Source organism: Talpa occidentalis, unplaced genomic scaffold (genome assembly GCF_014898055.3).
Source record: "Talpa occidentalis isolate TD23 unplaced genomic scaffold, MPIMG_talOcc4v2.1 talOcc4.3, whole genome shotgun sequence".
In the NCBI taxonomy this organism is placed as follows: Eukaryota; Metazoa; Chordata; class Mammalia; order Eulipotyphla; family Talpidae; genus Talpa; species Talpa occidentalis.
This window is the reverse complement of record NW_023603184.1, coordinates 77010555-77037549: the sequence shown is the minus strand read 5'-3', so window position 1 is coordinate 77037549 and position 26995 is coordinate 77010555. Positions and strand designations below refer to the sequence as shown.

Below are 26995 nucleotides of genomic sequence, written 5' to 3'. Positions count from 1 at the left end.
GTTAGCAATTTTGAAGCACTTTACATTTGAGTCTGTTTACACATATAGGAAAGTGATGAATAATGCACATTCATCAATTAACCTTTCTTAATTTCAGCATTTGGAGCTATATCTTATATCTACAGTTATTTCAGTGATCCAAATATTCCAGTAGAAACTGAAAAAGTGTGGTGTTATTATTGCTATTGTTTGTTTACCTGACATAGCAAATATTTTATATTTTATAGAGACAATTGACTCCCAGAGCTTTGCTTTATAATTGGAAAGGCAAGGTATGAAGTCTAAATTCTGTTTTTTTTTTTTCTATGTATAGTTAACATTCAATATAATTAGAGTCATAAGAATTGGAGGTTTCTTAAATATATAGCACTACCATAGAGGAGAACAGGAAAATATTTTGGGGAAATTGAATGCAATATTTTTCCATATAATGAAGAGATGAGTTTTAAACCATACTCTGTAATTGCTTATCTGTATGATCCTGGAAAATTATTTTCTATTTCTAGGTCTGTATTATAATTTAATACTACTATCCAAGGTGGAGAAAATAATTTTAAATCATCATAGTAGCACAGAGGTCAACATTAGCTCAGAATTCATTTTCATTTTATATTACCATTGTGTTTTGTATTTGTTTTTTTTTTTTTTTTTTTATTGATACCATCATTTAAAGTAAATAAATCTTTGTTTACCATTCCTAATGTCTGGTTAGCAGACCCATTCCTTAACATAGTAATTCAATATTACTTCAATTAAAAATATAATTAAAACAAAAACACAGCAGTTTCAAAGTAGCTTTTATACATTCCCTGTGTGAAGTTTAAGATCAAATATGAGGAAATAGAACATTTCCTTTATGATTGTTTCATTCTCTCTGTGTGTATGTGTGTATGCATGCATGTGTATATGTATGTGTGTATATATACATATATGTGTGTCTATATATATATATATGTTTAAACTTATCTCTGTCACTATCACTAATATATATATTTAAACTTATCTATATCTCTGTTGCTATCACTATCTCTAATCTTCCTCTCTCCTAGTTCATACATGCCCCCAAACACCACTATCCTGACTTTATATGTCTGTTTAAATCAGCAGCCACTACTAGCTTTCTGCCATCATATAAATAATTCAATACAAAGAACCTAATTAAATTGTGTAACCATCTTACTGGGTATGCAGGGCTAGTCACCACTACTGTTCTAACAATCTAAGAATAGAAGGTGAATTGGAGGTATTCAAATGTAAATGTACTTGGGCAGAAGACTCTTTCCTGTAGAAAAACAAACCAAAAGGAAATGTTATGAACTGTACAGATATTCCAAGCTAATTTTCCTAACTAGTGTTAGAAACTGCTCACTAAGTTCATGGTGGATAATGCAATTTGCTTAGAATATTCTGGTTACCAATCAATTGGACATTTGACCATGAAATTTTAACATAAACCCCTAGATCACTACCTTGTTTTTATTCAACTACATAATGTTCACCTTTCCTTTATAAATATTTGAAACACATTTTGCCATGCAATTTAATTTCAGAAGTGGCAGATCCTTATGTAGTGACTATCTGAAGAATGTTTTCTGAATAATTTACCTTATACGCATGAAACAGATTGACAGGTACAAACTACATATTTTTCTAATAGTTTCATTGATTTTATTTTATAATGGAATATGAAATTTTGGATTTCATTCTGCTGTGTTTTCTGTGGAAGACAAAGTAAAAGATGGAAGTATTTATTGAGGTATAGTTATTGTATTTTTAGACTTCTGAATTCTCTGTTCAAAGCCATTGATTACTCAAATAGCTTTTCCTTTTACATAAATAAAATAAAATTACATTTTAGTAATTCAGATTTGTCTTTTAAATTATCAATTTTCATAAGCAATAGCTGCTCAAAACATTTGCTGTCAGTAGAATATTTGACATATTTCTCTTGTGGTGATAATACATTTTCCAGTTGTGATTTTCTTTAGCCATGCATTTTCATGTAGTAATTTTTTAGTTGTAAATATTAGGAAACTGCATTCAAATAAGCTTAAGAACAAAATAGGAATTTAATGTTTCTGATTACAAATTAAAACAAATACTAATAATTTGAGCATGGTTGAATTCAGGGGTTGAATAATACATCCTAGTACCTGTCATTTCTCTATTATTTGATTGGGCTATTATAGGAAAGAACTGCAAAAAGAACTGCGGCTTACCCTTATGTCTCCCCATCCAGGTACAGTTGTTTAAAAAAGTTCTTTGAAACTCTCACCTAAGTCCTAACACTCATTCAGATTAGTGTTTCACTCATATGAGATGTACTTAAATTAAGAAGGGGTGCTCTCCTAAGTAAATAAATTTTGTGTATTCTGTCAGATAGAGTTCCAGCAGGAAAAAAACCTAAACAAATGAAATATATGAATATGCTTGGATTGTTTGTAAGGAAGTGATTTAAGTGACTATGGGAACTAGTTTTTTAGATGAAAATCAGCAAGGCAGACAATCAGGAAGGACATGTTGAACGCTTGGGCAGGAGCTGAGCCTGCAGTCCACAGGTTGAATTTTTCATCTCTAGTAAAACCTTACTTCTTGTACATATACAAAACATCTTCACAAGTAACACCTTGTTTAGTGTTTGATTGAATAACTAAAGACTATACCTTGATAAATTTAGCTGTAGCACTGAATATTATAGGCACTGACGTTAGAAGAAAGACATTGAACAGTAGAAGACTGAGCAGTAAAGACACTGAGGAATAGGAAAATTGATCAGTAAACAGACTAAGATATCTGTAAGAAATATACCAATACTATTATTCCATCTGTTTTCTTTGAAAAATTAATTGCTCTTCACATATAAATTAATGAAATTGGGAGAATATAACCATTGTTGATTATGCTTTTTAATACTTTGTTTTTAATTCTTTGTGATTATCAACAAGTTTTTTTTTTTTTTTAATGCATTGCTTCTACTAACAGTTTGCAGAGCCAGCCTGAGTATTCATAAATTATAAATTACATTTATTTCCAATTATTTTCTTCCTATTTCCTCTAGATATGCAGACTAGATGCCTGCAATTCTGTTATTACATAACCTTAAATCCAGTGGATACTAAATATCTCTGGACAGAAAGAATGAATTTGTAAGGAAATGGAGAATTGGTTAAAAATGTTTTCAATACTAATGTTATAGTGAATAACTTGTGTCTATATTGTCTCTTATTTGTGAAGATTCATCTTTAATATGAGTTTCTGTAATATAGAATGCTAGATCAAGGATAAATGCATATTTAATTTTGTCAATTAATGCTGTTGTTTTATATATAACAGATTTCCAACCCAGCAATGGTAGGAATTGGAGATTTCAGTGTGTCTCCAGGAGATAGTACTGTACAATAAATTTTAAATCACTATTTTAAAACATTAACATTTACCTTTTTGAATATTAACTCTCTTGTCAAAAAAAAAACATAGGTAGGAATGTAAATTTGCTGGCATAATTATCAATTTATGTAATCCTATTCAGTTTGTTGATGATGGAACTTCTGAAACTCATCCAGGTCAAGAAACCCTGGTCTAGAAGCCTCTCACTATTATCAAATACTTACTTTGCCAACTGCATAAGGTTAGCTACTCCCCTTCACCAGCTTGCTTTGACCTCCATAGACTTAACGTCCTTAACCTGAATAAGATCATCTGTTTTTGTTTAAAACTAAACTAAGACATTTAAATGAAGTCACTTATGAATAAGTTATTGTTTTATGCAACTTTTGCCTTATTTTTTTTTATGTTTGCCTTTTACAGTTAGGAATGTGAGGGTTAATCGAATAAATCTTATATTTTTATAATGTGATTTTATCTATGAGCCCATATAATTCTATCATTGTTGCAATACACATTCCAACAGCAAAATGAGATGGGCACACAAATATAAAAAGTAAATAATATCCAAGAAAACTATGCTGCAGTTAAAGTTTTATTTTTTTACACACTTTCCCCCTCCATTTAGTAAGAACTTAAAACATAAATTGACAGTTCAGTTAACTGGTAATTAGCATAGCAGTGAACCAAACTTGTTCAACAGTCCACAGCTTCATGGATACTACCTTAGTACTTCTGAGACAGCCATCTGTGTTATTTCAGCTCCAAAAAAAAAAAAAAAAAAAAAAAAATCCCTTTATAAACCAAAGGACTTCTTTATGTGAGGAAATTTGATTATACATCTCTGCATACCTCAAAGAGCAACTTTTTTGACATCTAATAATTCACTGCAAATATTCTACCATTCCACATGAATCAAGTATATTGAGCATGAGTTTTTGAGTACTGACATCCTGAAATCTGACCCCTGAAGGAGTTCTCAGATAGCATTGCCCTTGGTCATGAAAAGTAATATGCCCAAATTGTAAATCCATTCTTCATTTTAAATTGAAAGACATCTTGAAATCTTATAAGACAGGTAGACTTCCTGAAGGTAAAATACATCCAAGAAATATATTTTATTGAAAATTATCATTGTCTAGAATACTGTTCTTAACTCACCCTTTTCCCCACTCCATTATCAAGCCTATTGACACAGACTCCAAAATACTTCTTGAATCTGTTTCTAATTTTCCAATTGTATTCCCTATACTAATCCACAACTGCCAAACATATCTTTAATCTAATCTCTCAACACAACCAGTCCATACTTCTCACAGGGAACAGTATTATAGTTTTAAAATTCATGCTGATTTTACGCATATCATTTAAGAAAACAAAGAAGCAAAACTTGCTGCATTCTGGAAATGGATAGTCTAAACCCAATGGTAGAGTGATTTTATTTGCATTTGTTTGCCACTTTTTCAAATATGAATTCTAATATCTAATGGGAGAAAGTCCTTCCAGAGTCTATATGTAAATAAATATACATATATATATATATATCTGTTTCTATCTCTCTCTCTCTGTCTATCTGTCTGTCTATCTATCTATCTATCTATCTATCTATCTATCTATCTATCTATCTATCTATCTATCTATCTCATCTCATCTTTCTCTAGGGAGAAAACCTAGTATTGAAGGGAAGGATCACAGTCAGGAGAGAGCTTCAAGAAGATAGGAAAACAGACTGGCATCCATAGTGCAGTGCACAAATCAAGGCCAGTAAACAGAAACTCCAAAAAAAAGAAAAGAAACAAAAATATAAAACTGTTCACCCCCCCCGCCCCCCAAAAAAGAAAAAACAAAAGAACTCCAACAGATAAAATCAGACTCCTGAATCCCACCCATGGCAACTCATTAGAGTCCCCTCGTGGCAACACGAGCTTTGCTTAGCTGTTTTTGCTTCAGATAAAGATATATTTTGCTTTGCTACAAATAAACTTTTTTTTAAAGATTTATTTATTTATTTATACAAGCACTGGGTACAGTCAGAAGCGCGGGAGGGTGAGAGAATTCATCAGAACCAGAGCGGGGAGCAGAGCAGGCAGAAGGACCCAAGTACACTGCTGAGGGGAGCAGCGGGCAGCAGGAGAAGTCTGCGCGCCATGTGGGACCCTCCTCCAGTGGCCTGGGAGCTGCCCGTGATGGAACTGGCGCTGCGGAGGCTGTGGGCAGCTTTGCAACCCGGCGCTCAACCGCTGCGCCACCGGGAGGCCCTACAAATAAACTTTTGCTGAGCATACTCCACTGTCTTTTCTTCTGCTTTCAAAGCAAGTATTGGCTCCCAGTCTCTTCTGAGGTCTGGAGAAACCAAAAACTAAGTAAAGTGACAATTGCCAGTTTCAGTATGCAAAGACACCAGGCTAGTTTCTGATCATAAAATGCTAAATAAAGATGATATATGGCATTTGTACCCTGGAGATTGTAATATACTTAGTAATCAAATTTTAAACATGATATATAGATATAGATAGTATGTGTGAGTGTGATATGTGTGTGTATCTCTTTCATAAAAGTTAAATGAAGAAGGGTATTATAAGAATGCACAAAATGTCATGAGATTGTATCAGTCAGACCCAACTAATATTGAATGAAGAGAAAAGGTCTTTCACAAAAGTTGACATTTAAGTGGAAAATTAAAAGATAAGATTGGAGTAGCATAACAGACATTGTTTTTCAGGCTGAAGGATGAATATGTGCAGAGTAGAAGGAAGAAAATGTATGGGTTGGTGAAGAAACTGAAAGCCAAAGGCATTAAAAGTATAGAGGTTAAGGAATAGGGGACTGAATTAGTAGCTATGTAGAAGAAGCAGGACAGATGGCTGAGACAAAATAATGTTCAATATTGTCAATAATGTTAAGAATACAAGATTGTATTCTAATTAATACCGGCAGCTATAGAAGGGTTTTTAGAACACAGAATCCACTCTTCATTCTAATAAGATCACTTGGATATTATGAGAAGATTATTTTAAAAGGAACAAGAAACAGGGATGAAATATAAGTTCCCAGGGTAACCCTGGTGGCACAGGCGGTTGAACACCACGCTGTGAAGCTGTCCGCAGCCTCTGCAGAGCTGGTTCAATCCCGGCCAGCTGGCGGGGGTCCCACATGGCACGGCTGACCTTTCCTGTCTCGCCTGCTGCTCCCGTCAGCTGTGTATTTCATCAGTCTGCCTGTTCTGTTCCCCGCTCTGTCACTGGTGAATTCTCTCACCCTTCTGTGCATCTGGCCTATACCCCGGTTCTTGTATAAATAAATAAATAAATCTTAAAATATATATATATATATATATATATATATATAAGTGCCCAACAAGAGGTGTTGGGGACTTGGTTTGGGAAAGAGGATCTGAGAAGGAGCTATATATATGGATTTGAAATATACTTTGAAGATACAGTTGGCAGATGTGGTGATGTATTAGTATAAAGGTATCAAGGATGAATGCCTAGATTCTGGAATGAGCTGTTGGATAAAATGTGGCACAATTTAACACACTAAAGTAGGAATACTTTATTACAGTAAATAAAAAAATTAAAAATGACAGAATAAAGTAGGAATATTTTAGTAAAAATAGCAAAATGTTAATATGTTAAATCTGTGACAATTTAAATAATTTAACTATAAGTATGAAGAAGCAAGTTTATTTTTGAGTTAGAAACTCAGAAACAGATTAGAATTTAGAAGAGTTGTCATAATAAATGAAAGGGCAACACTTAAGGTGATCTATGTAAGAATTAGAGATCCAACACTGAACCTATAAATTCCAGTATTGCTAGACTTGGATAGAAAAAGATTAAACATGCAATTAAGAAAATGTGATCATGTAGGAAGAAAACTGAGAAAGCACTAAGGGAAAGAAAATTTGAAGGGGAGGGAGTGATTAGCGTGGCATGTTGCTAAGGCGAGGTGAATAAAATGAGAGCTGAGAAAGATTTAGTCATATTAAAATTTTTAGCAACCTATGTAAGTTTAAAAGAAAAAAGAATACTGAGGCTGGATGGGATATCCATGTGGAATGAAGAATGATTGAGAGGAAATATGAAGCCATCTTGCATGAACTGTTCTTTGGAGAAGGTTTTTCTGTGAATGGTTCATAGAAAGAAAGGACTATACACGAAAGATAGTTTGAAGTTAATGGAAAACTTTCATGTGTTTCAGAGTGATAAATGGCAGAGCAAGTTTGCATGCTGAAAGTGAAAGTTAAAGAAGGGTTGGTCAAAAATGCAGAAAAGTATATTGTTGAAAATTAGCTTCTGAGGAGATGGGATGGGTTTTGCCTTTCACTGACCTAATCACATAGGTAGATACCACCTTGTGTATTTTAAGAAAAGAGGGGGAAAATAATTGATGTAGATGTCAATAGGTGTAGGCTGGGGCTATAAGCAAACAAAGAAGTTGCTTTTCAATGTGCTTTAAATTTTCTATTCAGTGAGAGACAAGAGACAAGATCATCCTTTTTTTTTTTAAGGTTTATTTATTTATACAAGCACTGGGTACAGTCAGAAGTGCGGGAGGGTGAGAGAATTCACCAAAGTCAGAGCCAGAGCCAGAGCGGAGAGCAGAACAGGCAGACTGACAAAGTACACTGCTGAGGGGAGCAGCGGGTGGCAGGAGAGGTCTGCACACCATGTAGGACCCTTGCCAGGCAGCTGGGGATTAAACCAGCGCTGCAGAGGCTGCAGGCAGCTTCGCAACCCAGCACTCAACCACTGTGCTACCGGAGAAGCCAGACAAGATCATCCTTTGAGAGAAGAGTAGGGTAGAATAGAATGAATTAGATCCTTGTGGACAGTTGAAGGACAGAAAATGGGAAGGGCCATTGAGGACAAAGTTTTGATAAGGTCAAAGACTTGCTGCAGTAAGTACCTGAGCAAGACAGATAGTAAACATTCAGTCAGATGAAAGAATTGGAGGCTCTTGGTGGGTGGATGGTGGTGATAGTGGTGATGATGGTTGTGTTTTTTCCTATGACAAAGGCATAATTTCTAATCATGACTGTGAGGATTTGTAGTTGAAGTATACTAAAATTAAATGGCCATAGAGAAAGAGGAGGTCAAGGCAACAAGAAAGAACTTTATGGATTCATTATCCAGTAGATCTTAGAATTATTGACTTCCCTGGTTGGTTAGCAAGGTAGAAAACAAGGATGGGTGCTGTCAGAGATACACACCAAGTGAGACAAAAAATCAGAGATATTGCAAGATGAGAGTAATTATTCTGTAATAAGTAGTGGGGAGGGCAGTGCTTTTAATGACTGCTGAGAAATAGTAACCTCAGGAGATACTAAATTTCATTATAGGTAAAACAGTAGAAGGAACAATCAGAGTAGTCTTATGAGATTGGTAATATTGAGATCACGTAATTGGTCCTATCCATGGACCATTGGACTATGAACATTTGGAAGGTACATTCAAAGTGTTTGATAGAAAAAGAGAAGATGGTGTAAGTGGACAGAATGTTATATTGCACTGCACTTTGGACAGAGACCTACATAAACATGGGTAAAATGTTGACAGATTTAGTCCTGATATTGTCATTGATAAATATGGATTTATAAGGTTTCAATTATAGACTGAGAATAAAAAAAAAGGAATGCCAGGTCAGTAAGTAAGGCCACATTTGTCATTAGAAATGGCCTATGCGGTTATTTATATCCTTGATGGTAGGAATCAACTAGTAAACATATTCAAGTGATTCTTAGAGTATAAAGAAATTTGTGATGGATCACAATCAAATCAAGTTTTGGTCCAGCCTTTTACTAGCTGATATCTAATAGGGTCAATGGTCTACCCCTTTTCCTAGAGCTCCCATCCCTACTCTCTGATCATCTGGCCATGTTAACAGAACTGCGCACTAGGTGGATGCCATACTTTTTGATGTTGGTAATTGAAAGGGTTCTAATGGTGAATGAGCTCAGCTTACAATTTTGTTTGATTTGTGCCACATGTTCTTTATTCTAACTTTCTGTAAACAGGAAGAAGGATGATACTGGCATGTGGAGCTGGACTTGTCATGAACACTAACTGGGTGGGACAGGTTTATTTAACTAAGGATGTTGAATTGAGCAACCAATTACTGACATCATAATACTTATACACTTTAGGAGAAATCATGGGTGGAAATGTTTCCAGTACATAGAGTAGCCAGATGTATGCAAGAATCTGGACATCAAGTTTAATTTCAGTGTATTTATGTATGAACTGAAAACGAAGTTCAATAGAGATTTTTCAAACAATGAAACCCAAAATCCCAAATGAGTAAAAATCAATAAATATCTGTCGAGAACAGTCTTGGCTAGACAGAGAAGTTAGTTTAATTGCTTATTGTCCACATCCCTTAAGTAGAAGCAGCTAATGGAATGTGAATATAAATCTCTTACTACAAAGACTCATTATTCTTTTAGATTTGCAATTTAATTTTAGAATTGCAGTGCTAAATATTTAATAATCCTACTTTAATTCTGAATACACTGTCAATTTGTGTTCAATTTGTGTATATACAATATAAGTTGTAATACTATCAGTGTTATTTGGATAACACTAAATTATTTTAAAGATAAGCCTGGAAAATGAAGTTCTTAATATAATCCTTACTAAGGGAAACATATATCAATTTTTCTGAAATATAAAGTAATATAGTTATCTACATTAATGTGTTATTAATAAATATGGAAAGTTTGCTAGATCCTAATCAGAATAATGATTTTATTTTTAATCTGACAATATGTCCTTCCTAGTTTTATGTCTCCCTTCCCTCTCATCTTCTCTCCAATCAAAATCTTTTTGTGTAACTTCATTGTTTAATCAGTTAAAGTGAAAGGTAGCTTGTCTCATTGCAAGAACATTTTGTGAATTTTTAAATTCCATCATTGAGTTATAACTAAAATGTTACAACTAAAAGTGGTGACACAAAAAGCAGGTTGACTACACTTAAAGGATATGGATCAGACTCTGCTGTGTTCAAATCCCCCTATGTTCTTTTGGTATAAAGTACATAAGTATCATTTTAAATGGATATAACTGGTGAAAGTGTTATTTTTATCAATTAAAAATTACATGTTTTAAGATGTCAGTATATGTAATATATGCTTTGCTTTAAAGCATAGGTGTGATTAGAGTCACCGGTCTGTAAACACAGCACTCTGTCATTGTCTGTGGATGCTCCCTTTGTGACTTTTGATTTATGTTAGGGAAATTTACCAACAATACACAGAGTTTCTTACTATCCTCAACTGTATAAAATGCATACATATGTAGTAATTCATGGCTACCGATATAATTAATAATGGTCTCAGATAAAACAAGTGTCCCATATCTGAGATAAAAAAAAGTCAAAATAATAACTCCCATTTACTACAGATGCTAAATTATAAGAATGATGAACCATGGATAATGAACTGGATTAGTAATATAGTTTGAAAGGAATGTTTTATTACTTTTAACTAATAGTTAAACTTATCTTAGAAATGGTAGTTGGAATATTAATTTTTGTCTTATTGGGAAAGGAATAGAATAACATTAAAAAAATAAGTGAAGAGCCAAACACTATCATTCTCAATTTAATATCTTCTTTATGCTAAGAGTAAAATAAAATAATTGATACCGCAGGAAAAAACAGGGAGATTGTTACATTAGGGTGCCAATATACCAAAGGCAGAATAAGGTACTTGATAAGATACGTACTAAATAAGATGAAATAAATGAGATTTCAAACCACTACCAATGTTCCTTTCTATGGAATTTCTGGTTAGTTTGTTGGCTTAGACATGGTTTCTAAACCTAGGGAGAATAACAAAATATGAAATGACTACATTTCAGTTTAAAAGCAAAATTTAACGGGAAAAATCAGGAACATTCCAAGTAAGAATATCCTTCAAAATAATTCATGTTTGCCTATCAGAAATGATGACATAATGAGCAGTGAAAATTACAAAGCTTACAATTGTTAGCGATGTATAATGGTTCAAGATTCAAGGTGTCTAGAGAGAAAGAACAATTAGATACAATATATGATGTTGGATTGGATTCTGAATTAGTGAAAGATATTAATTTTTGTTATAGAGAATATTATTGGTCAAAGGAAAAATCTGAATAAAAATTATATAGTTTTATAACTTTATAAACTAATAGATTTATCTTAGAAACTGTAGTTGGAATACTGTTTTTTGTTGTCTTAGTTATAATGTAATAAAATGATATCAAAAATAAGTGAAGAATCTGCATACTGTGGTTATATTAGAGAATGCCCTTGTACTTAAAAGATTGAAGCTGAAATATTTAGGTGTAAAATATCATGGTTTGTCCAATTTACTCTCAAATGATCTTGAGAATAAATTAAATAGAAGGACAAAATGTGAACAATTGATGAATCTAAAGGTTCTAGACAGTCTTTTATTGTCACACTATTTATGTAAGTTTGAAATTAGCTAAAAATGTTAAGTTAAAAACAAGGCATGGCATATATTCATGTTATGGTCTGAAAATGAATAACCATGTAAACTTTTAGCCTGGTTTTCTTTCTCTTCTGTACAATACAAAGTTATCTGCCACTTCTGATTCACAGGTAATTATAATTGTTTGCAACATTGCTACAATAGGGGGCCACATAATACCAGATATGTCGATAATGGGGTTCACAGCACATTATTTACTTTTTCTAAAATTTGTGCAAATATTATAGAAAGAAAAGAGTGATTTTCCACCCCAACTATTCTTACATCAAAAATGTAGTTAGCTAAAAATTGTAGAACTAAAAATTGTAGCTTTAGCTTACCAATTATAACATAGCTATGCTACCAATGAAAAATGCTCTGGAAATGAAGACTTTTCTGTAACAGTGGTGGGAAATTTAAACAAAAGTTAAAAAGGGCTGAAATCAGTAAACAGAAATTTATATAATCATAAGTCTGGATACTTGCTGCTTCAAGTTCTGTTGTCTTACAGTCTTATTGTCTTGGGGAACTCTTCCATTTCTTGTATTTCAATTATAAATATACACAGAAGGTTCAATTTAGTGTAAAGAACTATTTTATATCTACACTGGACACTAGTTATTCTGACATAGGGTGGGTGGGGTTACAAAGACAAAATCTTTACTGATTTTTCTAGCTCAAAAATGTTTCACATACCCGAAATCCTCTTGTGTTTTTTTTTATTTTTTTACTTCCGTGGAGAGTAAAATTTGACAAATCATATACTTATACATTTTTCATACTTTGAAGCTTATTCAGACAGTAGCAACGATCAGTTGTATCATGAACTAGAATAAATATGAGAATCACTTGCATCACTTCCTGTAATAATAAGTCAATGTCACTGAAAAGTATTTTGTAAAAATAATGTTTTCCTGACCTCCTTCATCATCACTTTATTCTCTTTTCCTCTATAATTAATCATATCAAGCAGAAGTATCAAAAATCACAAGTATTTTAGCAAATACTTAATTCAGTGTCATCTTCTTAATCTTCTGTATTTAAATTTTGTTAAGTGATTGACACAGCCAGTCGCTTCAATTCTTTATTCTCAAACTGTTGTCCCATAGACTTCTATGAGAGTAAATATTATCTCTTTGACCATAAATGTTGTTTCCCCAACAGCATGCCTCCAAGTTTCTTGCCTTGGTACTGTTTTCTTTTTACTTTTGGGATACATCTAATTAAGTCATTCCAAAATGACTTCAGAAAAGGATTTCCAGACTCAACTTTCCTCTTAATTACCATATTGATAGATGCAGTTGCCTGTTTCGTATCACTATCTGTACTTAGTCTGTACACATCATGTGCCAGAACCTTCAACTCCCTTGCACAAAGTCAAACAACCTGTACACCTCTTCAGCTCTGTGAAACGGACCCACCATCACAGGAAACTGTAACAGGAAAGGCTTTTTGGTATGGAGTGAGAAAGAGAGATCATATGTCAAGAATAGTGGGCAGTTTGCTAGAGGAAAGGAAAAAGAAGTCAAATTTGCCCCTTAGTAATTTAACTTGCGGTGATTCTGAACAAACAGATTTACAAGTGAAGAAAGAGTAGATGCAAGATGGAATTGATGGAAGCAGGAAGAGAGGGGTGGGGACAGTGAGTGTGCATAGGAGCAAAGGTTTGAGAATTTAGCATGACAATAAAGCATAGCATTGTATACTCTTCATTTATTCTTCACTAGAATAGGAAGCGCTTCACCTGAGTGGAATGTCACTTGAAAAATAGTTTTTAATTCATTGTGATAAATTGATCTTTCAAGAACATTTGGGGAATATATATATTCATAATAAAATCTGTCTCACACTATCACAGAACAGTGTGCATTAATGTTTAAAAATTAGAAAAAGCCTCCCACAGAGTATGAGCTAAATTGAAGTTTAAATAGTGCTTTTTAGCTTGAAAGGTACCCCATACTGTTATATAATATAAGATTGTTGTGAAAAAAGTAACTGAAAACTAATTTTCCAAGTTTGTAAAATCAAATACACTGTACTCTAGGTAATCTTAATATTGCTCAGTCACTGTAAATTGAATTATTTTTGAGATTATATTTAAGTCAGGGCAAGATGGTCTTCTATTTGTAAATGTAATTTAGTCTCATGAGTGAGTAATCTCGTTAAATCTTGTTAAATCTTGTCAGGTTAATTGAAATTGATTTGTGTTTACTAAACATAGTGAATACTAATCAAATATTAAACACTGAACTGTTAGAAGAATTGACAGACACTGTTAGTATATGGTAGGATTTATTGTCTCCATGGTTAACGTTGCTTTTTAACCTTTTCTTCAAATTCTAGAAAGGAAAATATGCAGAAGTGACCTGCATTTACTTTATGAAATTTTGTGACTTGGGAATATTTGGGAGAATTTGGGATTGTATTCAGGGGAATTACTCACATTTTATTTCCATTGCTACAGACAGCATATTTGCTTTTCCATCTGTTTAATTCCATTCCAGGTTTGCTATTCTCCACTACTCCTAGCACCATTGAGCACCAAATAATAGCTTTTGTAGGGACAGACATTACCAAAAATTTTGAAAATCAAGTTGAAGATAAAGCCTGATAGCTCACATGCCCTGACCTGGTGATTTGGCTCAGTTCTGGAGCTTATACTAAACAGAGACTACACATTTCTCCCAGGTTGTATGTGTGTCAGCTCTGTGCGGCTTAAAGAAACATTTCCCCTTATACAAAAATAACCTCACCATTATCATTTGTTATGGGGAAATTTTACAGTTGTTGGTTAACCTCCTCCCTTATGCCCTGCAATATTCATTAGCAGATTTTTCTGTTTATGAGTGATATTATATGGAAATGGTTATGGGAAGCAACAGATGTAACCACTGAAATAAATTAGAAGGAAAAGTTCTGTTTTTTACAGATGGTTCTATTGAATATGCTTTTATTTCCCCCTCTACTTTAACATTTGGTTTTCTTTCAACAGAAAACTTTTCTTTACTGACTATGGGAATGTGGCCAAAGTGGAGCGATGTGACATGGATGGGATGAACAGAACAAGGATAATTGATTCAAAGACAGAGCAGCCAGCTGCACTGGCACTAGACTTAGTCAACAAATTGGTTTACTGGGTAGATCTTTACTTGGACTATGTGGAAGTAGTGGACTATCAAGGAAAAAACAGACACACTATCATTCAAGGCAGACAAGTAAGTGTGATTTTGTTGGAATATACAGCCACAGTAACAAAATGTATGGTATCATATTAGAAAGAAGACCCAGATTTGCAGTACAGAAATTTCTTATGAAGTCAAGCTGCAATGAGTCATAAAAATTGCAATGTATTGCCTATGTGGGAAATGTTCTTTTCACAAAGCATTCCATAATAGTGGAGAAGCCTCTCATCCCTCTATTGAAAGCAAAGCACTCAAAACAAAACCAATGAAAATAAGCAAATAAAAGCTAAAATGCTACACTGAAAGAAAAGAACGTATTAGAATAGGACAGATGTTATGACCTACTTGCTAAAAACTAATTTATGTAGTCCATTCATAAGGAACTGAACTAGCATTTTGCCCATGTGGCACTGAAGATACTTTGCTAACAAAAGCAAATGCTGCTCACAAAGGTAACTTTATTACTTTAGTATGTTGCATTAAAGTTTGCCTTCTAATGTATTCAAGTACTTCCTAAGGTTAAAGACACCAAGGTCAAAATTTTTTTGAGTTTTGTCCTTGCAAATTACAGGGATTTTGTTGTTTTTCCAAATAACACCCAGTAAACACTTAAAGACGATATCGATGTGGAAATAAGTCTTATTCACTTATTCACTTTTCAAAATTCAATTTTATTTCACTGTGCACAATAATTTTATGTGAAATTCTTAGTGTATGGAGCCAAAATACATGAATCTCCACTTTTTTGGCAATGCAAGCCAAAAATATACTGTAATTATCTCTTAAAGTCACTTTTTTCTTTCTTATCAGCTCCTTAGAATGGATTTATTTCCCCATTCTTGGCAGATAAACAAATGTACCAATCAGGGTGGTTTAAAAAATCTGTTTCCAAAATTAGCAGTGAGGTCCGGCCCCTTATTTTTCACCTTCAATAGCCTACAAACTGATGTTTTTGTCGTATTCTTGAAGTTATGACTTCTAGAAATCCTAGTCATTGGAACAGTAGCCTATATATACTTAAATAATTTATCTTTGAAACAGGAATTAGGAATTCAAATGATTTTCCTGGTGACTACTTTAAAAAGTTTTAAGTCTGAAGTATTTATCTATTTTTTTTTTTTTGTCATACATATTGCCTGTGTTTTGCTAGTTCCCTAAGCATATGCTTAGTCTGGCACTAAGTAATCCAAATAGATAAATTTTTTTGAAGTATTTGGGTTGTACGCAGAATGTTCTACTCACCACTCCAAGCTCCTCCCACCTCTCTGGGTATAGTTAGCAGAACAGGCAGCTTGTACTTACTTTGTGGAAACATGCTTCTGAAGGGAAGGCATGGAGGCAATGAATGCAATTTAATCTTTATTGTGTGAACATGTTTTCTACTCTGACCAATTGTTCTGTATTAGATGTGCTTTCTCTCCTGGAATGAGGATTGACAGTTTTGTAGAAAGGAACCATGTCCTCCCAGGTATATGGACCCAAAGTTTGAGCAAGACAATAATGACAAGAGAATAGTTCAGGTGTTTGTTATTTTTATAGGAAAAATTTATTACCCAAGGAAAAATTGGATCCTACGTTTATTTAGTGACTATGTTGCTATTTAGACAATGATGTCAGTTAAAATAGGCATGCCCAGATTCTCACACTCACATACACACAAATTTAGTGGGACTTTCCACTAATATAGAAAAAGATTATTTGGACATGACATAAAATGCACCCACCAGTTGATTCCTGTATTTCATTTATATATTGGAAATGAAAAATGGTTCTAAAACAACATTAAAAGTTAATCTTTTTAGTCACATCTCATAAGCAAGTACCAACAAAGAGTAATGATGAGTCATGTGTGCTCAGATGACAAGTCAAGTGCATTTGCTTTAAGTACAGAACTGACAAGATTTCCTGCTTAACATAGAACATTTTGTTATTTTGTCCTATAAAAAAAAATAGTCAAAGCATACATATTTTTGCAAACTCTGTTAATGACATATCTGTACTAAAATACACTAGACACTAGACGGGCGCCTCCCTGGTGGCTCAAGGGGTTAGGACACAACACTATGAAGCTATCCACAACCTCTCCAGCATGAGTTTGATCCCTGGCCAGGGAGGTGACCCATAAGGCACAACAGACCTCTCTTGTCTTGCCCGCTGCTCCCCTCAGCAGTGTATTTCAATCAATCTGCCTACTCCGTTCCCCACTCTGCCTCTGGTGTGAATCCTCTCACCCCTGCACCTCTAGCCTCTGCTCCAGTTCTTGTATGCATAAATGCATCTTTAAAAAATAAAATAGGGGGCCTCCCCAGTGGCGCAGCGGTTGAGCGCCGGGTTGCGAAGCTGCCCACAGCCTCTGCAGCGCTGGTTCAATCCCCGGCTGCTCCCCAGCCACCAGAGGAGGGTCCCACATGGCGCGCAAACCTCTCCTGCCGCCCGCTGCTCCCCTCAGCAGTGTACTTGGGTCCTTCTGCCTGCTCTGCTCCCTGCTCTGGCTCTGGTGAATTCTCTCACCCTCCCACGCTTCTGACTGTACCCAGTGCTTGTATAAATAAATAAATAAATCTTTTCAAAAAATAAATAAATAAATAAATAAATAAATAAATAAATAAATAAATATAAAAAAATAAAATAGGGCCTCCCTGGTGGTTCAAGGGGTTAAACACTGCACTACGAAGCAATCTGCAGCCTCTGTAGCACCAGTTGGATCTCCCCCCGGCCAGGGAGCAACCCATATGGCGCAGCAGACCTCGCCTGTCTCGCCCGCTGCTCCCCTCAGCAGTGTTTTTCAGTCAGTCTGCCTGTTCTGTTCCCCACTCTGTCTCTGGTGAATCCTCTTACCACCTGCATCTCTGGCCTCTTCCCCAGCTCTTATATGCATAAATAAATAAATCTTTAAAAAAATAAATAAATAATAAAATAAATATTCTATGAGTAGAATACAATGGCAAATAATAGTGACAAGTGCTTTTTCATCACAATCTCTACAGAAAATCAATTGACTGCTTCATCATACCCCGGGCCAGAACCATTTTATTTTAAGTATACTGCAAGAAATGCCTATGGGCAATGTGCCTAGCTAGTGCCTTTGTATGAGAAAAGCCACACACTTTGTACATTCTTTGCTTTACTGAAAGCTCTCCACATTTTTTAAGAAATCTATTCTTCCCCCAGACCTTCTTCCCAAGACCTCTGCCAAGAAGGAGAACTACTTTGTTTTACATTTCCATTATAAGTAAGCTTTAGGAATAATGAAATTTCTGAGTAAAATGCTTTTGTTTACATTTAATCTAAATAAGAGATTTCCTAATATATTATTTTCTGATGGGGCAAGAATTAATTTAAATGTAACTTGTGGCAAAAAGAATATGGTAGTTTAAATATATAAGACAAATTTTCAAAGGTGCTTACTCATCTTTCCTTTTACAGACAGAGCTATGATTTTATGTATTGTACATATCTATGACTACATGAAAAAGGAGTCTATAAAATATGTCAAATTCTACGTAACAACTTCATATCAGTATTGAGTATACCTGAATGTTTGGTTCATACTAGCTTTTGAAAACTAACTACCGAACATGGTATCTTAATGAAACATGAATAAAATTACCTCTCATACATTTGGAATTGGTTTATCAACTACTGCATATTTTATTCTCAGAGCAAATTTGTTAGTGAGATACATACTTATTTGAGAAAAAAATGAATGATACTAAATTGTGACTTTCAATATAAAAATTATCCATAGTAGTAAATATCAATCCATTTTTTCTTTCAAGTTGAAAGCAACATAATTACAAATTATAGTTATTTTTGCCCTTTTTTAAAAGGTCAGACATCTTCATGGTATAACTGTGTTTGAAGACTATTTGTATGCAACCAATTCTGATAACTTCAATATCATAAGGATAAACCGATTTAATGGCACTGATGTTCAATCATTAATTAAAATGGAAAATGCTCGAGGGATTAGAATCTATCAAAAAAGGACTCAACCAACAGGTAAGATGCGAGAGTTTTTGGTAACCTTCATAATGGTAGATAGAATGGGAATATGGCCCTTGTGCTTTTGTATGGTATTAAAGTGGCTGAGACATAAACTCTCTGTTTTGATAGTAAAAGTGTAAAGTCTACTTGATAAAATGGAATAGAGCTCCCTTCACAAGTCTAAATGACAAATTGTTCACTTCCTAGTAAATCATTTCTATAACCATAGAATTAAAATGATGTCTAGATTTAGATTCAGGAAGGTACTTTCAATCATGATACATGTACACAGGAAACCAAAAGCAGGAACTTTTTTTGTATGATTTTTGAGAGAAATATTTCAAATCAGTTTATTTTCTCGCAGTGTCTGTTGTTATTGTAGCCATTGGGATGTCTTGTCTAAACATCCCAATTGTTCCCTAATATCTACTAAGTAAAAAATAAATTTTAATGAGAAGACTGTAATGTTCCTAAGTATTTTTAAAAACACAAACTAGTTATCTTTCAAGGTAGGTTAGTAATGCTTGCTCACCAATACAATTTAGGCTCAATCATATTTAATTATATAACATAAAAACTACTACACAAAATCTCCATCATCTTTTTATGCTTCAAGTAGAAACTGCTTTAAAATTTTCTAAAATTTAACTTACATTTAATTAACCTATATTCCATTCAGTAAACTTTATTCAATCTATTGTCATAAATATGTGCACTGTAAATTCAAATTTGGAATCACTCAGATAACCTTATTTAAGTTTCAAATTAGGATTTATTCCATCTCCAATTGTTATCGGCCATTTACTATGTGCCTGAAACTATTTAAAGTGGAAATACAGCAGTGAATAAAAGCAAGAAAAAGTTCTTAATTTTATGAAATTACACTCTAGTGGAGAAGGCATAATGAAGGAGTAATCAAGTAGATCATTATTATATTAGAATATAATAAGTGCTATAGAGAAAAAATAAAAGAGCAAAGGCATGTCAAGGATGGGGATTGCTTTCATTTTTATATTGAAGTCATAGGAAGTTCAATTGAAATGACAAAATTGAATGAAGACTTGAAATAACCAAGGGAGAGAGACATATGAATGAGAGAAAGAGGGATAAGCGGGCACAAAGGCCAAGAGAGGAAGCTTAACTTTAACAAGGAACAGTAAGGAAACTTGCTTCTCTGGAGCAAGTGGGCAAGGGTTAGAAAAGTAGGCCATGAGGTTGCAGAAATGAAGGAGGGTCAAATCAAGTAGGGCCTGTATGCAATTTGTAAAGCTTTTGCTTATACTGTTAGTGAGCTGGGGGGTCCTTAGGAAGCTCTAAGCAGAGGACTCTTATGATCTGCTTTGTCTTTTTAATGGGATCAGTATCACTACTGGGTCAACTCTAGGCTATGAGGGATAAGGGTGAAAGTCTTTTATTTTGTTCATCCTCTCCACATGTATTTATCCTATACATATATTTTTTCTCTAACTACTAACACTCTTGCAATGTCTTTCTATCCCTCATTCTTTACACATAAACATAGTGTCTTTATTTTGAAAATTGCAGTAACTGATCCCCCCTCCCCCCCCACACACACAGAGATACACACTTCATTTTGTGGTAAGTTTCTCAAAATGGAAATGGATGAAAAATTTAGAACAATATGTCTTGTGTTAACACTCTTCAGTTATCACAGTTCTTCTAGATTTATGTGCCCATATGATTGATATTTAAAAGGAAATCCTTTCTCTTTAACTACCTAATATGTAATATTTTATAATAATTTTTTTATATTTCTAAGAAATATATCTGCATTTTATGTGTGTATTAAATGTGTGTATTTAAAAATGTATATTCATATAAATACATAAAAAGGTGAAATGTATAAACATGTGTAAATATATACCAAAAATCATGTTACTATATTTTGATTACATGAAAACACTTTTGATTAATATAAAAATACTGTATCCTTCAGTATTGTTTTAAAATGTAGCCTTAGGGGGATTTTGGCAAATCCCTATTACTTCTATGGGGCTTAATCTCTTCCAACTGATTATGGTACTAAACAATTGGGGTTATAGAATTTTGATAAGATTCCCTGTTCTTACACTGTAAAAGTTTGGAAATACTGATACATGTAATTAACTTATCATTGGAGAATATCCAGGGTCTTTTTTTTTTTTTTTTATTTCTTACAGTCAGAAGTCATGCATGTGAAGTGGATCCATATGGAATGCCAGGGGGATGTTCACACATCTGTCTGCTCAGCAGCAGTTACAAAACACGTACTTGTCGCTGCAGGACTGGCTTCAACTTGGGAAGTGATGGCAGGTCATGCAAAAGTAGGTTGTTAATATCAAACATTTGCCAGCAGCTACCTCTTAGAGTTTGTAGCATTAATTAGCATCATCAACATCAGTAATAACATAGGATTTCATCAGGTAAAATTTGCCTGCAACTATGTACCAGTTATCTTTCTCAAGATCAGTATTTAGGTGATTTTTTTTAAAAACATATATACATTTTTTTTTTTTTTGAGACAATGAGAATGGGAAATGTAATTGGACTGTAGTAGCTAACTTTATGGACCTCCAGAAAATATACTATAGGGAAGATTTTTTTTTTTTTTGGTAGATTCTTCCTTTAACTCTTTAAAAAAAAAAAAAAAGAAGAAAGGAAAATTTTGGTTCAATGAGCTTGAATCATTGGTTGGCCATATTTTCTATAACTTGAAAAAAGATGCAGTTCCTAGCAATAGGTTTGTATAGTTCAAAAAAATCCACATGAACAAATGCTTTGCCTATGTATCATCACTGGTGGGCGTGGAATTCATGTCATTATTTAATTTCCAGGTTACAGAAGCTAATTTCCAGGTACCTCGAAATTACCTAACAGCAAACTCTTTAACAGTTTTATCGAAAAGCTTTCTTATAGTTAGGTGTGTCTTTGTTTTAATTTTGAAATATGCTCAAATAATTTAATTGTTTTATTTAAATAAACTGATAAATATTTTTTAAATAAATCACTTTTTTAAGTTTATTTTTCCCAGATTCCCTTTTGTATTTATTGAGGTATGATTGGTTTATGGCATTGTATATGATTTTGAGATATAGAATCATATCCTCCAGGTGAGTTATAACACTACACTTATCCCAAAAAGTCCTTGACCATAGACCATTGTACTCCTTCCCAACTGTGTTCTCCCCTCCCTAATCCTTTGGCAGCCTCAATTCTATAGTCATATATCTAGGATTTGTTATTAGTTGGGACCTATCTGACCCTTGGTTTTGTTTTTCTATATTCCACTTAGAAATGAGACCAACCAGTGTTTGTCTTTCTCCTTCTGACTTACTTCACTTAGCGTAATCCCATCCAGTAACATCCAAGTTGTCACAAAATTTCAAGAGCTCCTCTTTTTTCATTTTTATAGCTGAGTGGATTTTTACTGTGTATATAGACCACACTGTCTTAATCATTTATTTATCTTTAAGCACTTAGGTTGTTTTCATAACTTGACTATTGTAAATAGTACTTCAGTAAACATAGGAGTGCAAGGGCACAGCAAAAGACACTATCACTATAACAAAAAGAAGTCTACAAATGGGAGAAAATATTTGCACAACATATATCTGACAAGGGATTGATATCAAAAACCTACTAAGAACACATACAAGTATAGGGGAAAAAAAATAAACAAATAGCTCAGTAAGAATAGGGGCAGAAGCTAGGCACAAATAGGCATATCTCCAAAGAAGACATACAGATGGTTAAAAGGATCATGAAAAAAAAAAATGTTCACCAGTTGTCATCAAGGAAATGTAAATCCATGGGATATCTTCTCACACCTCTGAGAATGGCCCACATCAAAAATACTGTAAACAGCAAGTGTTGCTGAGGATGTGGAGAAGAAGGAGCCTTTGTACACTGCTGGTGGGAATATAGACTGGTCCAGCCCACATGGAAACCAGTATGAGATTTCTCAAAATATTAAAAGATTATCTACTAAATGAGCCAGCAATTACACTCCTAAGTATCTACCCAAAGAATTCAGAGACACTAATTCAAAGTGACACAAGTTTACATTTTTTAAAGATTTATTTATTTCTGCATACAAGAACTGGGACACAGACCAGAGATGGGGGTGGTGAGAGGATTCACCAGAGACAGAGCGGGGAACAGAACAAGCTGACTGACTGAAATACACTGCTGAGGGCAGCGGCCGGTGAGACAGGAGAGGTCTGCTGTATCATGTGAGTCACCTCCCTGGCCGAGGATTTAACACGTGCTGCAGTGGCTGCAAATAGCTTCATAGGTTGCATCTTAACCCCTTGTGCCACCAGGGATGCCCCATAAGTTTATATTTTAAAAGAAAAATTGGTTAAGATCTACTTAGGATTTTATAATCCAACACAATATATTGTCTTTACGTTTTATTTTTGTTAGTCCCCTCTCTCTGAATACCCTTCTGCCATATTTGGTTTAATATTTGTGCTTGTTGAAGACTGAAATAAGAACACTACATTTGTTACTATTTTCAGTTAAATGTTAGATTAAATAGTGTAAATAACTTTATATCAATAACTCAAGTGTTTGAACTGTGATAAAATATGTGCACATTGGTATTTTGTTTTAATGTTTAATTTTGGAATTGAATATTATATTGTAAAGATACCAGATTTCATGGTCAAAAGATCCTCTAGATTATTGAAAGATCCTTGAGGTCAGAAACCTCAAGGCAGAAGAAGTTGTGTGTATGTGTATGCATGTATGTGTAACCAGTCTTTGAACCGGTATTGTTACCACTTGGGAATTGTTGTCTTTTGTATGCAAATACAACCATACCATTCATACATGTATGTGTACAAATAGTTGGGGGATAAAAATATAAGATCAGAGTTCTATAAGCTTCAATCATCCAAAATGTAATGTGCCAATCTGGGTACATTTATAGTAACAGAAGTAATTCTGGCTATTTTAAGCAGACAAGATAGAGTACAAATAGATAGATGCATATGAAATCATTGAAAAGCCTAAAATAGCAGCTTATAGACTGTACTTTGGAGACATTCCTCACAGCTACCATTAAACCGGACTGTTTTAAGGAGGAAGATTAGCCATAATCAGAAAATAGGACATCAAGAGGCCATAAGTGACAACAGTAGCTTCAAAAACATCATTTTAGTTGAGAGCCAGGGATTAGGAAATTTGCTCTACCACACTTAGCTCTATCAATATTTCACGATTGTTAGTCCTCTATTGGCAAACATAATGCCCAAAAAAGCCATCTCTTCATCGTCTCTTCATATGCAAGTAGGAAGAAGACTGATATATAAAAATTCAGTTTTTCTATTATATGAACATTAGCAAAAGAAACAAAGAATGGCCTCATTTCTATATTTTAAATTGAGCTACTCCATTTGACTTTAGGTATTTAAATAAAACCAGACCATGTCTACATGGGTGTCTGTGAAATGTATGTTTCAGTTTCTAATTTTCTGTTGTACAGTAAACATGTAAGAAGAAACTTTCCAATAGATTTTGAATAGCTAAAGAAATTACTAAAAGCAATAGAAAAAATAGTTATATTTTTATTTAAAAAAAGCATGGACACTAACATTAATGAAGTGCCATATTTACCAATTTCCAATTAAAACATGGATTAAAAATACAACTGAAACCACAATCAAACATTGGCAAGAATGTCTGTAATTAAACCAGTGCACTTTTGCATTGATAATACAATTAGAAATTGATACAATTAAAGCAAGGTTGATAATACATACAACAGACCTAAAACTGATACTGTCTTTTAAGAAATTCTACTTTTTATAGATGGAGCAAACTGAGGTTTAGATAAAGATAAGCCTAAAATTCTAACACTTGAAAGCTGAGTATAGAGCTGAAGTATCCAGAGTTGAAGGAGATGGAAGAGAAATGAGAACAAAGAAAAAAGGGAACACAAGGGATTGTGGTGGTGGAGTATGGGTAAATTGGTGGGTGTGCATTTGGGTGGCAATACATGAGTGGGGGGAAGGGGAACCTATACTTCCAAAGCACTACAATGATATATGACAATATTACCTCAATAATAAAAAAAAAAGAAATTATTCCACTTTTGACTGAAAAATTTTGTTGTGTTTCATAACAGAAATTTAGAAACAACTTACATATCCAACAATAAGAAAGTAACTGATTATATTATATTGCTACTCCAGCAGGGAACATTATGGTATCATTGAAAAGAATGTTTTAAAGACTCCTTAATGACACAAAAATGTCATTAATTAAAAAAAAAATACTACAATGCATGTGTAAGACCCTTATTTATGAAAATCAAAAATTATCTTTAAATTTGGTGAAATGCTTAGGAATGTTAAAAACTTTCAAATTAAAGTAACATGAGAATATTGTTTTAATGAAAATACTTTTGAAAATAGGTAGGCACTAAAAAAGAAGGTATGAGGGCAGTGAGGAAGTGGAATGTTTCTTTATCCATTAATTCTGTTTCTGGAACTATATTTTAAGTTATCATCTAAGGAAATGTAATGAGGTTAAAAATGCTTATTTATCTTAGTTTTATAATAATGAAAACAAACAACTGCAGAATGATCTAATAATTTATCATGCCAATAAAACTGAAAATATAAGGCTTAAAATAATGGAGCAACATCAAACATAATGTCGATGCCAAGATTTCCTAATAAAATCAGGATATAAAATCCAGTATCCTCTTCTATTTAAGTAAACATGCATTAGAAAACAACTAGATGCATTAGATGGTCCCACAAAGGAATACTACAGAACATTGAAAATGAATGAAAAATGACTAAAAGATGAATGGATAAATAACACCAATGTAATAATAAAATTAACTTATTTAATAATTCACATGTAACTCAGACATGTGAAATTAAACAATTTATTACTGGGAAATGCATACTGTATATGTGGTAAAACTCTTTAAAATATTTGATAAACACAATAATCAGGATATTAGGTGTTTCTGGTATAGAAAGGGGATGGGTATGGGATACATATTTGGCTTCCAATGTTCTGGAATATTCTTAAGTCATGTTGTATGTATATGGGATTTGTTTTATTTTTACTTTTATGTGGGTGACTATTATAAATACAAATAATAGTGTTCCAATAATAATAATTTTAAAAATCAAAAGAAAGAAAATATGTAAGGTGATAAAATACTTTGTATTAAGGATGTTGACTTTATGATGAATTACTTTTTTTTTCTTTTCCATTTTCCCTAAAGTTTCTATAATGTGTTATTTTATTAAGAATCTCATGGTATGGTTATTCAAATATAACTGAGTCATTTGTGCCTTAGTCTTACTGGTAAAACTCAGGATGTTTTCTCTCCTATAAAAATTATCTCTAAAAATTACATATGCTAAACTAAGATTAGGGGTATCTCAGCTGTTAGTGAGCTTTGCATATATTTCATTTAAAATTCTGAAAGAGTCAATTCCCTCTTCAGAAAAAAAAACAACCTTTATGGTGGGTATGGTGGTGTGGAATACATTTGCATATGTGTGAACTTCTACTCCCCCAAAATATACTCTACTGTAACCCAACATTGTTCAAATAAAAACAGAAAGAAAACACTACCTTGAGTCTGCCCTTTTTTCATCCAAGAGACAGTTTTTTGTTTTGTTTAGGGTTTGGGGCTTTTTTTTTTTTTTTTTTTGGCTTAGTTTAACTTAGTTTTTGATAAACGCTGTGTTGTACATCAGAGTTACTGGCAGACAACATCAATATCTAACATTCTAATTAAGATATGAAGAAAAAAGGGATGTTGTAACTGGCATTTGCTTTCATTTCTTAAAAAAATTCACATTTATACAGCTATACTATATTCATATGCAAGTATGTGATAGATACTGTGTTAAATTGCCTCTAACAGTCTGTAGATACAAATTCTGGGGGCAGGGGAGATGTTTGAATGTACTGATTTTTTTTAGCATTTTCA

At 33.5% G+C, this 26995-nt stretch overlaps 1 protein-coding gene across 1 annotated transcript in view; it reads left to right on the top strand.

Moving 5' to 3' along the window:
* LRP1B (LDL receptor related protein 1B) overlaps positions 1-26995 on the top strand; it is a 1722250-nt gene that overhangs the window by 989546 nt on the left and 705709 nt on the right. The window contains exons 8-10 of the mRNA XM_054699700.1: positions 14853-15075; positions 18873-19044; positions 21210-21353. Of these exons, the coding sequence (XP_054555675.1) occupies positions 14853-15075; positions 18873-19044; positions 21210-21353 (539 nt within the window). The remainder of the gene's footprint in view (positions 1-14852; positions 15076-18872; positions 19045-21209; positions 21354-26995) is intronic.